Below are 12793 nucleotides of genomic sequence, written 5' to 3'. Positions count from 1 at the left end.
AATGGCAGTGGGTTCACTTCACTGATGGTTGCAGGATTTGTCAGACGCCAGATGATGGTCACTGAAGAGTGTGGAGGTGGCAAAATATTAATGCATGTCTCAGCGACCCAGTCTGAGCTCAGCAGGGAAATGGGTCAGTCACATTTTTGGCCAATATCATGTACAGATGTTGGCTGACTCACATCAGTACTGAGAATGATTTTTATTCCAGTCTTTGATCACAATATTAATTCTTTTGACGATGACCAGTTTCAGTCAGTAATGACCATCCTTAGATCTACAATATAAATATATATACACCTAGTGAGCAGTGTGTCTTTCAGCACAATACAGCATTACATAGAAACCAATTATGATAAAGTAAAAAACCAATACATTTACCCATATAAAATTATTAAAAGGAAATATATAAAGATAATAGGTCTGACACTTTTATGGTGAACTTACAGTCAAAAATTAACATACATATACATTGCCTGTAGCAACCTATAAATTACCTGCGAAAGGTAAAATGTCTATGTGACAGCTGAAGAAAAGAAAGATCCATGATCAGCGCCCTCTGTTGGGTCGGCCTCCAGGATGTTATGTAAGCGTACACCGATCGCAAGAATTTAACTACTAGAGGGTTTTACATTCACTGTGATATGTCTCCCACAGAAAATGTTTAAACAACATATTAACAGTCAATAAATAAAATTATCTAGTCTGGCCATACAATCCACGAATAGGTAGGACATAATTAGTTACAGGATTAGGGTGATGAATGTATGGAAGTAAGGCGAATGCCTATTCTTCTCAACATAAATCATCAAGGAAAGCTAGGTATAAATACGCGAGGCATTATTTGGTTATCATAGTACATTATCAAACAAGGCAAAGTAGGCGTTGGGCCCAAAATCGCTTTGTCCATATTTTTATACTGTAGATCTGAGGATGGTCATTACTGACTGAAACCGGTCATCATCAAAAGAACTGATATTGTGATCAAAGACTGGAATAAAAAACATTAGACATTATTGGATCACTGTTTATACAGGGTTATTACAAATGATTGAAGCGATTTCACAGCTCTACAATAACTTTATTATTTGAGATATTTTCACAATGCTTTGCACACACATACAAAAACTCAAAAAGTTCTTTTAGGCATTCACAAATGTTCGATATGTGCCCCTTTAGTGATTCGGCAGACATCAATCCGATAATCAAGTTCCTCCCACACTCGGCGCAGCATGTCCCCATCAATGAGTTCGAAAGCATCGTTGATGCGAGCTCGCAGTTCTGGCATGTTTCTTGGTAGAGGAGGTTTAAAAACTGAATCCTTCACATAACCCCACAGAAAGAAATCGCATGGGGTTAAGTCGGGAGAGCGTGGAGGCCATGACATGAATTGCTGATCATGATCTCCACCGGGCCGAAAATTCAAAGCGTTTGACTTTGTCATCGGGTGTCAGGGGTTGTAGCAATTGTAAACGGTAAGGCTTCTACTTTAGCCTTTTCCGTAAGATTTTCCAAACCGTCGGCTGTGGTACGTTTAGCTCCCTGCTTGCTTTATTCGTCGACTTCCGCGGGCTACGTGTGAAACTTGCCCGCACGCGTTCAACCGTTTCTTCGCTCACTGCAGGTCGACCCGTTGATTTCCCCTTACAGAGGCATCCAGAAACTTTAAACTGCGCATACCATCGCCGAATGGAGTTAGCAGTTGGTGGATCTTTGTTGAACTTCGTCCTGAAGTGTTGTTGCACTGTTATGACTGACTGATGTGAGTGCATTTCAAGCACGACATACGCTTTCTCGGCTCCTGTCGCCATTTTGTCTCACTGCGCTCTATAGCGCTCTGGCGGCAGAAACCTGAAGTGCGGCTTCAGCCGAACAAAACTTTATAGCCCTGTATACGCGACAATGTCACAGCTGGTGAATACTGAGAATAATTTGAGGGCTGTAGAGTAAAGCCCTATAGTAAACATTTCGGCAATTAATTTTTCCATCAAAGAAAATGATGCACAACCACTCTGCACCTACCTCATGAACACCTTTTGTTAAGAGGCAGTAGTTAATGGAACACATGGCTTGCAGTATCTGTTGACATGAATTCATGGTTTAGCTCAGGACAGCCATTGTCCAACAGTGGAACAGGCTTTAATGTCTCAACCACATTGTGGACAGCAAACCAAGGAGGATCCAAGTTTGCTACAGTGCATACAGTGGAGATACATGGTACTGAATGTTACTCAATGGCAAATTTTGTTTTGCACTTTCAAACAGACAGCATCTATTTTTATTATTGTTTTGCTTTCATTTTACAGTTGTTTTTTTCCCTTCACAATGGTTATTCTTTCATTCCTCACTTTTCTTGAATATAAACTCCCATACAGTTGAAGATATGTAATACCTATTTTGAGTAGTTTACATTGATATGATGGTGTAAAAATTCTTAGTCTGCAGAATTTATTTCTAAATGAGAACCATATATTAAAGTCTCATAAGGCTCTGATACTTTTCCATCTCCTTTATATTAATGTTACTGTTGTTGTTGTTGTTGTTGTGGTTTTCAGTCTTGAGACTGGTTTGATGCAGCTCTCCATGCTACTCTATCCTGTGCAAGCTTCTTCATCTCCCAGTTCTTACTGCAACCTACATCCTTCTGAATCTGCTTAGTGTCTTCATCTCTTGGTCTCCCTCTACGGTTTTTACCCTCCACGCTGCCCTCCAATGCTAAATTTGTGATCCCTTGATGCCTCAGTACATGTCCTATCAACCAGTCCTTCTTCTTGTCAAGTTGTGCCACAAACTCCTCTTCTCCCCAATTCTTTTTTAATGTTACTACATGGGGGCAAAGATGGACAGTAGGGAGGGGGTAGGGATGGAAAGAGGGGAGCAGAGGGAAGCAGGGGGTGGGGGAGAGGGGGGAAGGGGGTGAGGGAGGAAACGATAGGTTGTTACTCATCATGAAGATGGAACTTTAACACAGTTGCAGACAGGCACAATGAAAAGACTGTTACATACTAAGCTTTTAGCCAAAGCCTTCTTCGGAAAAGAAAGGAAAACACACACAACATCTACGCAAGTGGGTACACACAACTGCTATCTCCAGCCACTCTGGACAAACTGCAAGTCCGCAACTGGTACACTGAACACAACAGTTGCAGACTTGCAGTGTTGCCTGAGCAGCTGTAGGTAGAGTGTGAGTGAGTGTGTGTGTGTGTGTGTGTGTGTTTTCTGAAAAAGACTTTCGCCAAAAGTTTAGTGTATAACAGTCCTTTTATTGTCCCTGTCTGCAACTCAGCATGACATCTTTACAGTGAGTAGCAATAACTCACTTCCAATTACAGGGGAATGAACCTACAGTTTAATATAGACTCTGATCCACAGTGAGATTCAGTATTTTTCACACTGAAAACATTGCCATACTTGACACAAGTGATAAATGACAGAAAAAAGCCACTGACTGACAAAGTAGAACCCCAACCTTCGGATTTATAGTCTGACACCCACTTAGCCACATCTGATCATAGAAATAATGTTAATTTTAATTCGAGTTTTACTAATGGAATACAAGGAGAATTCCTTTCTATTTATTTTCCTTTTTCCCTTTTGTTAAATATTAATTTACCTTCAAACTTGATTTAATGCCAGTTCTCCCCCTTTTTCTGTTATTATTAAATTATTATATCTGCATACATACTGGACCAAATGTCGGTATACTACTCCAGGACTATTTCATCCCCTATTCTTTTTAACATCTCACAATTTTGCACCATACTTGTCCACTTAATTTTTTACATCCTTCTGGACCACCACAGTACAAATGTTCATAGTTTTCCTAGTGTCCATACCTTATTTATAAACAACATTATGTCCAGGATATACAGTTTCAGAAATTACTTCCACAATTTCAGGCCAATGTTTGATGAAAATGGCTTACATTATTGGAAAACTCATGTTTTTCTCTTTCATCCGGAGCAATATGTTTCTAAAGATTTTAATTCTTTGACTGTCATATATACTCTTGTTGCCTACATGGTACAGTTCTGCCTGTTATTTTACCATATCATCCTCAATTCTGACATCCAGCATGTCACTGTTGTCCTTTCAGCTATTACTTTTTGCTTTATGTAATTTATCCTTAACTTACTCTGCACTAAGAACATTATCAATTCTGTTTTAACACTTCTAAATCCATCTTAGCTGCAGCAATATGTATGGTATGTATATTTATGTTTATAGTTGTTTATGTATACTGAAATTGGCAATGATTCCAAGTTTTCATGGATTTCAGAATTTTTCTTGTAAGTGATTGTTAACTGTGTTGGACTGTAGTTGGTACATATTGTGGGTATTGGTTTATCATCATTGGTTATGTTACATTTTTGACATTAATTACGTGAGTGAGTTTTGGTTTGTTATACTGTGTATTTTGTTTTACATTGTTAGGATAAGTGAAGGTTTGGATACTGGATTTGACAATATTGATATGATATTTGTTTTGGAAAGGCGTCATTATTCTTGTTGTTGCATATTTAGTTTGTTCCCACTCTACACTCCCCACTTGCCATGGTTGTCCTGTTGGTTTCATTTTATTGCTGGAGTTAAATACTTCATATGTTATTTACCTTCCCCATGAACCAATGACCTTGCCGTTGGTGGGGAGGCTTGCGTGCCTCAATGATACAGATAGCCATACTGTAGGTGTAACCACAACGGAGGGGTATCTGTTGAGAGGCCAGACAAACGTGTGGTTCCTGAAGAGGGGCAGCAGCCTTTTCAGTAGTTGCAGGGGCAACAGTCTGGATGATTGACTGATCTGGCCTGGTAACACTAACCAAAACGACCTTGCTGTTGTGGTACTGCGAACGGCTGAAAGCAAGGGGAAACTACAGCCGTCATTTTTCCCGAGGGCATGCAGCTTTACTGTATGATTAAATGATGATGGGGTCCTCTTGGGTAAAATATTCCGGAGGTAAAATAGTCCCCCATTCGGATCTCCAGTCGCGGACTACTCAAGAGGACGTCGTTATCAGGAGAAAGAAAACTGGCGTTCTCGGATTGGAGCGTGGAATGTCAGATCCCTTAATTGGGCAGGTAGGTTAGAAAATTTAAAAAGGGAAACGGATAGGTTAAAGTTAGATATAGTGGGAATTAGTGAAGTTCGGTGGCAGGAGGAACAAGACTTCTGGTCAGGTGAATACAGGGTTATGAATACAAAATCAAATAGGGGTAATGCAGGAGTAGCTTTAATAATGAATAGGAAAATAGGAGTGCAGGTAAGCAACTACAAACAGCATAGTGAATGCATTATTGTGGCCAAGATAGACACGAAGCCCACGCCTACTACAGTAGCACAAGTTTATATGCCAACAAGCTCTGCAGATGATGAAGAAATTGATGAAATATATGATGAGATAAAAGAAATTATTCAGGTAGTGAAGGGAGACAAAAATTTAATAGTCATGGGTGACTGGAATTCGACAGTAGGGAAAGGAAGAGAAGGAAACGTAGTAGGTGAATATGGTCTGGGGCTAAGAAATGAAAGAGGAAGCCGCATGGTAGAATTTTGCACAGAGCACAACTTAATCATAGCTAACACTTGGTTCAAGAAACATGAAAGAAGGTTGTATACATGGAAGAACCCTGGAGATACTAGAAGGTTTCAGATAGATTATATAATGGTAAGACAGAGATTTAGGAACCAGGTTTTAAATTGTAAGACATTTCCAGGAGCAGATGTGGACTCTGACCACAATCTATTGGTTATGAACTGTAGATTAAAACTGAAGAAACTGCAAAAAGGTGGGAATTTAAAGAGATGGGACCTGGATAAACTGAAAGAACCAGAGGTTGTACAGAGTTTCAGGGAGAGCATAAGACAACAATTGACAGGAATGGGGGAAAGAAATACAGTAGAAGAAGAATGGGTAGCTTTGAGGGATGAAGTAGTGAAGGCAGCAGAGGATCATGTAGGTAAAAAGACGAGGGCTAGTAGAAATCCTTGGGTAACGGAAGAGATACTGAATTTAATTGATGAAAGGAGAAAATACAAAAATGCAGTACATGAAGCAGGCAAAAGGGAATACAAAGTCTCAAAAATGAGATCGACAGGAAGTGCAAAATGGCTAAGCAGGGACGGCTAGAGGACAAACGTAAAGATGTAGAGGCTTATCTCACAAGGGGTAAGGTAGATACTGCCTACAGGAAAATTAAAGAGACCTTTGAAAAAAAGAGAACCACTTGCATGAATATCAAGAGCTGTGATGGAAACCCAGTTCCAAGCAAAGAAGGGAAAGCAGAAAGGTGGAAGGAGTATGGGTCTATACAGGGGCGATGTTCTTGAGGACAATATTATGGAAATGGAAGAGGATGTACGAGGGCGGTTCAGAAAGTAACCTCCGATTGGTCACAGTGTGGGTTGTGGGGGGAGTAGCGACGCCATCTGTGCGTTCACGCCCTCAACAGGTCAGTCGGCATCAAGCCGTGGTCGAGTGAATGTCGTACCTGCGCTAGTTTAGTTTTTGTGGCAGTTTGAAATGTGTGCTGCAATAGAAAACCCCGCCAAATGTGAAGTGTGTGCTGTCATAAGGTTTTTTACAGCCAAAGGATATTCTGCAGCAGCTATTCATCGTGAGCTTTATGCCGTGTACGGACCAAGAGTTATGAGTGAAGGAGTTGTCCGTGAATGGGTACATTTATTTAAAAGTGGACGAGAAAACGTTCATGATGAAGAGAGGAGTGGTAGACCATCATTGGTGACAGACGAACTCGTTCAGACAGTTGATGCAAAAGTTCGTGCAAATCGACGTTTCTCAATGTCGGAGTTGTCTACTGGTTTTCCACAGATTTCTAAGACTCTCTTGTACGAGATAGTGACAGCAAGATTGGGTTACCGTAAGTTCTGTGCACGATGGGTGCCCAAAATTCTTACCGACCACCACAAAACTCAAAGAATGGCCTCTGCATTAGACTTTCTGTTACGTCATGAGGACGAAGGAGAACCATTGTTAAACAGAATCGTGACCGGTGACGAAACCTGGATTAAGTACGTGAACCCTGAGACAAAAGAACAATCAAAGATGTGGGCATATTCAAATTCGCCTACCAAACCAAGAAAAGCCTCGCAAGATTTTTCTGCCAGAAAACTGATGGCAACGGTGTTTTGGGATGCCAAAGGGGTGTTGTTGGTTGAATTCATGGAACGTGGTATGACCATTAATCAAGACGTGTACTGTGAAACAATAAAAAAGTTACGATGGGCTATACAGAACAAACGCCGTGGTATGCTGACTTCTGGTATCGTTTTTTTGCACGATAACGCCCGTCCTCACTCTGCTCGCAGAACAACGGCCCTTCTTGAGTCCTTCAAGTGGGACGTTATCAACCATCCACCTTACAGCCCAGACCTGGCACCAAGTGATTATCACCTCTTCATGCATTTGAAGAAATGGCTCGGGTCACAGCGGTTTGATGACGACGAAGAGCTCAAAGATGCGGTCACAGGCTGGCTCCAGGCACAAGCGGGTGATTTTTATGCAGAAGGAATTTCAAAGCTTGTGAAGAGATACGATAAGTGCCTCAATCGCTATGGAGACTATGTAGAAAAATAGTGCAAAGATGTAGTTGTATGATGTATATATTAAAATATTTTTATTTAACTTGGTGTATTTTTTTAAATCAACCGGAGGTTACTTTCTGAACGGCCCTCGTATATCAAGATGAAATGGGAGATACGATAATGCGCAAAGAGTTTTACAGAGCACTGAAAGACCTGAGTCGACACAAGGCCCCGGGTTTAGACAACATTCCATTAGAACTGCTGATAGCCTTGGGAGAGCCAGTCCTGACAAAACTCTACCATGTATGAGACAAGTGAAATACCCTCAAACTTCAAGAAGAATATAATAATTCCAATCCCAAAGAAAGCAGGTGTTGACAGATGTGATAAATTACTGAACTATCAGTTTAATAAGTCTCAGCTGCAAAATACTAATGCGAATTCTTTACAGACGAATGGAAAAACTGGTAGAAGCTGACCTCAGGGAAGATCAGTTTGGATTCCGTAGAAATGTTGGAACACGTGAGGCAATACTGACCCTACAACTTATCTTAGAAGAAAGATTAAGGAAAGGCAAACCTATGTTTCTAGCATTTGTAGACTTAGAGAAAGCTTTTGACAGTGTTGACTGGAATACTCTCTTTCAAATTCTGAAGGTGGCAGGGGTAAAATACAGTGAGCGAAGGGCTATTTATAATTTGTACAGAAACCAGATGGCAGTTATAAGAGTCGAGGGACATGAAAGGGAAGCAGTGGTTGGGAAGGGAGTGAGACAGGGTTGTAGCCTCTCCCCGATGCTATTCAATCTGTATATTGAGCAAGCAGTAAAGGAAACAAAAGAAAAATTCGGAGTAGGTATTAAAATCCATGGAGAAGAAATAAAAACTTTGAGGTTCGCCGATGACATTGTAATTCTGTCAGACAGCAAAGGACTTTGAAGAGCAGCTGAATGGAATGGACAATGGCTTGAAAGGAGGATATAAGATGAACATCAACAAAAGCAAAATGAGGATAATGGAATGTAGTCGAATTAAGTCAGGTGATGCTGAGGGAATTAGATTAGGAAATGAGACACTTAAAGTAGTAAAGGAGTTTTGCTATTTGGGGAGCAAAATAACTGATGATGGTTGAAACAGAGAGGATATAAAATGTAGACTGGCAATGGCAAGGAAAGCGTTTCTGAAGAAGAGAAATTTGTTAACATCAAGTATAGATTTAAGTGCCAGGAAGTCGTTTCTGAAAGTATTTGTATGGAGTGTAGCCATGTATGGAAGTGAAACATGGACGATAAATAGTTTAGACAAGAAGAGAATAGAAGCTTTCGAAATGTGGTGCTACAGAGGAATGCTGAAGATTAGATGGGTGGATCACATAACTAATGAGGAATTATTGAATAGAATTGGAGAGAAGAGAAATTTGTGGCACAACTTGACCAGAAGAAGGGATTGGTTGGTAGCGCATATTCTGAGGCATCAAGGGATCACCAATTTAGTGTTGGAGGACAACATGGAGGGTAAAAACCGTAGAGGGAGACCAAGAGATGAACACACTAAGCAGATTCAAAAGGATGTAGGCTGCAGTAGGTACTGGAAGATGAAGAAGCTTGCACAGGATAGAGCAGCATGGAGAGCTGCATCAAACCAGTCTCAGGACTGAAGACCACAACAACAACAACATGTTATTTACATCTGTTTGTGAGTGTAATGAATGGTGTCACGGTCACCATATTGTATATGCGTGAAATATAGGTGTTGACCACCTTTATGAGGAAACAGGTCAAAGCACACTCGTGGAATAGCAACTTTCAGCAGTCCCAGCATTTCCATTAGTAGTAGTTGTTCATATATCATTGGTAACTATAAAACACAAATAAAATCCATCCTTGAGTGTTTTTACTCATGCCAACAACATTATGAAGCACATAAAAAAGAAAAACAAACAGGATCTTCAAAAAAATCTTCATGTGGAAAAATGCTATTAAAGCAACAATACTGTTGAAGAAGGGGGGGAGAGAAAATTTTGAGATTTACCATCCCGTGAGTCTTTTCGCACACCTTTATAAGCAACTGATGAAGTTTGTAGCCAATCAACTCATAAGAACAACAACTGGACCTCTATTTCTACAACAACAACACATATCTTGCATTAGTTTACTATTATAAGGCATTTAATTCAGTGAAGAAGTGGGCAGTAATGAAAGCCCTTAGAAATGGCAGTGTAAATTACTAAGTATCTCTTAAAACATATTTGTGAACACACAATGTCCATGGTAGTAGTGGATGGTGATTTTTTTTAACTGGCAAAATCCCGGTAGCTTAAGGTGTTTGCCTATGGGGTAAGATACCAACTAAACTGCTTACTCTAGCCAAGGAAGATCTAAGTATTCAAAAATTTTGACTGGGCCTGTCGAGGGATCAAAATCGATCGTCAGCCACTGAATCATTTCTAATTTGCTATTGACATCATGGTCATAAGTGAAGACTTAACAGAATGAACAACTGTGATTCAACAACTGGAGGTTGCCTCTGCAGCAGGTGGTTTGGAGATGGGTACAGGGACAACAGAAGAACCTTATCTGGGCATCCAACCAGTTAAAATTGACCATGAAGCTATTGAAGTCTTCCTGAAGAAATCTGCCTTCATCATAAACTTTAGCTATGGAATGTCAACAAAAATCCAGAAATTCCACAAATAATATATCTAAGTTGGCAACATTCACAAAGCTTCACTCCACCCAGACCAAAAAGGACATTCCACTGAACCTAAGCACTAAAGTGTAGAATACCTGTGTCCTACCAGTAATAGCTTATGATGTAGAATCATCTGCTCTGTAAAAGGAGTGCTAAAAATTTATAGTGTGTGCAAAGGTCAATGGAGAGACAGGTACTGGGCATCTGCCCCAGAAACCAGATTATGAATGAGGTCATCAGAAGAAGAATTTGGATAAAAAAACATCCCTGAGAGAGTTACCAGCTAGAATGGAAATAGACTACCCACATGGCAAGGCAAAACTCAAACATAGAGACCAATAACTTGGTTCACTGGAGATCTTGGCAACACAAAAGCTGCACTGGAAGAGTCCAGGAGAGGGCTCAATGATATCAAGTGGATGCATGGAACACAGTAAAAACAGCTAAGTGATGTCTGAAATCATGGAGAGATCTCCTTTGAGTTATGGCTGGATGATGGGAGAGGAAGAGGTGGAGGCTTCAGTCTGTCTGGAACCACACACATCCAAACACCACTCAACAATAAGCCATATGTATATCATATTCTGAAACCTGCAGTCATGATACTGTCTTGAATATCACATGTAAGTCTATGGCATAGACCTTGTCTTACCCACTGCTGAGTATTGCATGACTGTTTTCCCATACACAAGTACATCTAGAGTTAACTGTGAATCCTTTATCCTATATATAGTTGTTCATTTAAGGTATTCTATGATTGTACAGTTAAGGAAGTGAACTGTATACTTTTGAATCCAATGGTTGCATCAAAGTACAACATTTTTATATTTTGGTAAGATATTTTCGAAAATATTTTTTTTAAGATTTTGCTCTGGGCCTATATTATAATCAGTAAATTTTAGTTGTGTCTAATGTTACCCCATAGGTTTACCAAATTATTTTCGATAAATGAAAACAACTGGCGTCTCAAAGTTATCTAGGTGTTAGACAATGTACAGCTCACGATAATATATTCCACTCTACATTATAAGTAATCATTAATTTAATAAAAAATTCATTAAATGTGTCGATCCAATCTGAAGACCAATAAAATATAGCTAATCATTAATTTAGTAAAAAATTCATTAAATGTGTCGATCCAGTCTGAAGACCAATAAAATATAGCGCGCACATTGTGTTTAGATGTCTGGATCCTATACCTCACGTCTCATAAAAATATGTATCACATAATAAGTTGTCGTATGAGTTTCACTGGAAAGTGTGAGAAGGTTCACACATAAAAAAAAGAGAAGGAAAATAGTATTAAATATTTCTACATGTAAATCTGCTCGTGTACGAAGCTTTTATAATGCCATGATGATCGGTATTATTATGGAAACAAATTTATATTAACATTAATGTGTGCAAGACTCTGCATCCTTTTACGGGCGCAACAAGGCACACGGCATTAACGGTATTCGGCGGCACATTTTGTATGCGAGACAATCGTATGTATATGAAAATGTTTTTTAGGTGTGAATCGCTGTTCTTACTCTTGGATAAAAATAATACCTGTTGCGCTACAGGTTTATGCAGAACTGGAAAACAATATCAAAAAAGGACAAAGACTCATTCAAAGTGAACACACTCAATTTATCATTGAAACAGTAAAAGTACAGTACCTATGCAGATTTTCTTGAATATTTCTCTCCTACATGCTAAACACTAATAAATACGTACAAATGTAAAGCGGCAAATGTTCGGCAAAGTCTTATACATCAGTCATTGCGACATACGTAAACAAAAACGCTCTACACTAAATGTCAAAGATAATAAACACATGACCATGTCCACCAAATACAGAGATTGTGCGCTTGCTGTCAAACCAAAGAGAGAGCGCAAGTGCCTTACGCAATTATCTCTATACATTTTTAAGTACAGGTTTGCAGACCGGAAACTGACACCACCTGACCTTCCATTCTAGTTCTAGTCCCTAGTCTCTCTGCTAAGTTACCTTTCTATCGAAATCTTTCTTCTTTGCTCTGTTATTTAATTATTGCTGTTGTAATTCTTTCGTTGTTCTTTACTGCTGTTACTACGCTGTTGCTGTTTTGTATTTATTGTTTTTTTGAAAATAATAGTGCATCCATCGAAGACACTGCTTTTGATTTTCAACTTTGTCTGAAGTGCTCTTTAATTGTACGATCAGGAATTAAATGTCAGCGATAGCAGAACATTTCACTTTCGGAGTCACAAGATGGATCGCTCTGTGTAATGTAATGGAAAATTCGATGTGGAATGCCAGTGTGAAAGCCTCAACATTTAAGCTCATGCTTGTACTAAAGAATTAGCAAATCTCCCCACAAGATCAAATATAGAACAGTCTGTGTCTCATGTACAAGGCAATAAAATGAAAAACATGCGAGGCAAAAAGACAATGAAAATGATCAAAACGACCCTGTACTTGTCAGCAATCATGCTAAGGCATGTTAGAGTTGTTACAGAATTCCCTGGGTGACGATTATGAAGTCACTAGTATTTTTAAGTCAGGTGCTGGACTGACTGATGTTATGTGTGA

At 39.5% G+C, this 12793-nt stretch overlaps 1 protein-coding gene across 6 annotated transcripts in view; it reads right to left on the bottom strand.

Moving 5' to 3' along the window:
* Positions 1-12044, bottom strand: part of LOC124554848 — a 142045-nt gene extending 130001 nt beyond the window's left edge. For 3 of the 6 annotated variants that reach the window (XM_047128513.1, XM_047128511.1, XM_047128515.1), the window contains exon 1: positions 11898-12038. Coding sequence is in view for 2 of the 6 variants with exons in the window: in XM_047128516.1 (XP_046984472.1) it covers positions 11956-11994 (39 nt within the window). In the remaining 4 variants the exon portion in view is untranslated. Of the gene's footprint in view, positions 1-11897 lie in introns of all 6 variants that reach the window. The other 3 variants (XM_047128516.1, XM_047128514.1, XM_047128512.1) reach the window with 3 other exon arrangements.
* Positions 12045-12793: the final 749 nt, after the last annotated feature.

This window comes from Schistocerca americana, chromosome X (assembly GCF_021461395.2).
Source record: "Schistocerca americana isolate TAMUIC-IGC-003095 chromosome X, iqSchAmer2.1, whole genome shotgun sequence".
In the NCBI taxonomy this organism is placed as follows: Eukaryota; Metazoa; Arthropoda; class Insecta; order Orthoptera; family Acrididae; genus Schistocerca; species Schistocerca americana.
This window is presented reverse-complemented; position numbering and strand designations above follow the sequence as displayed.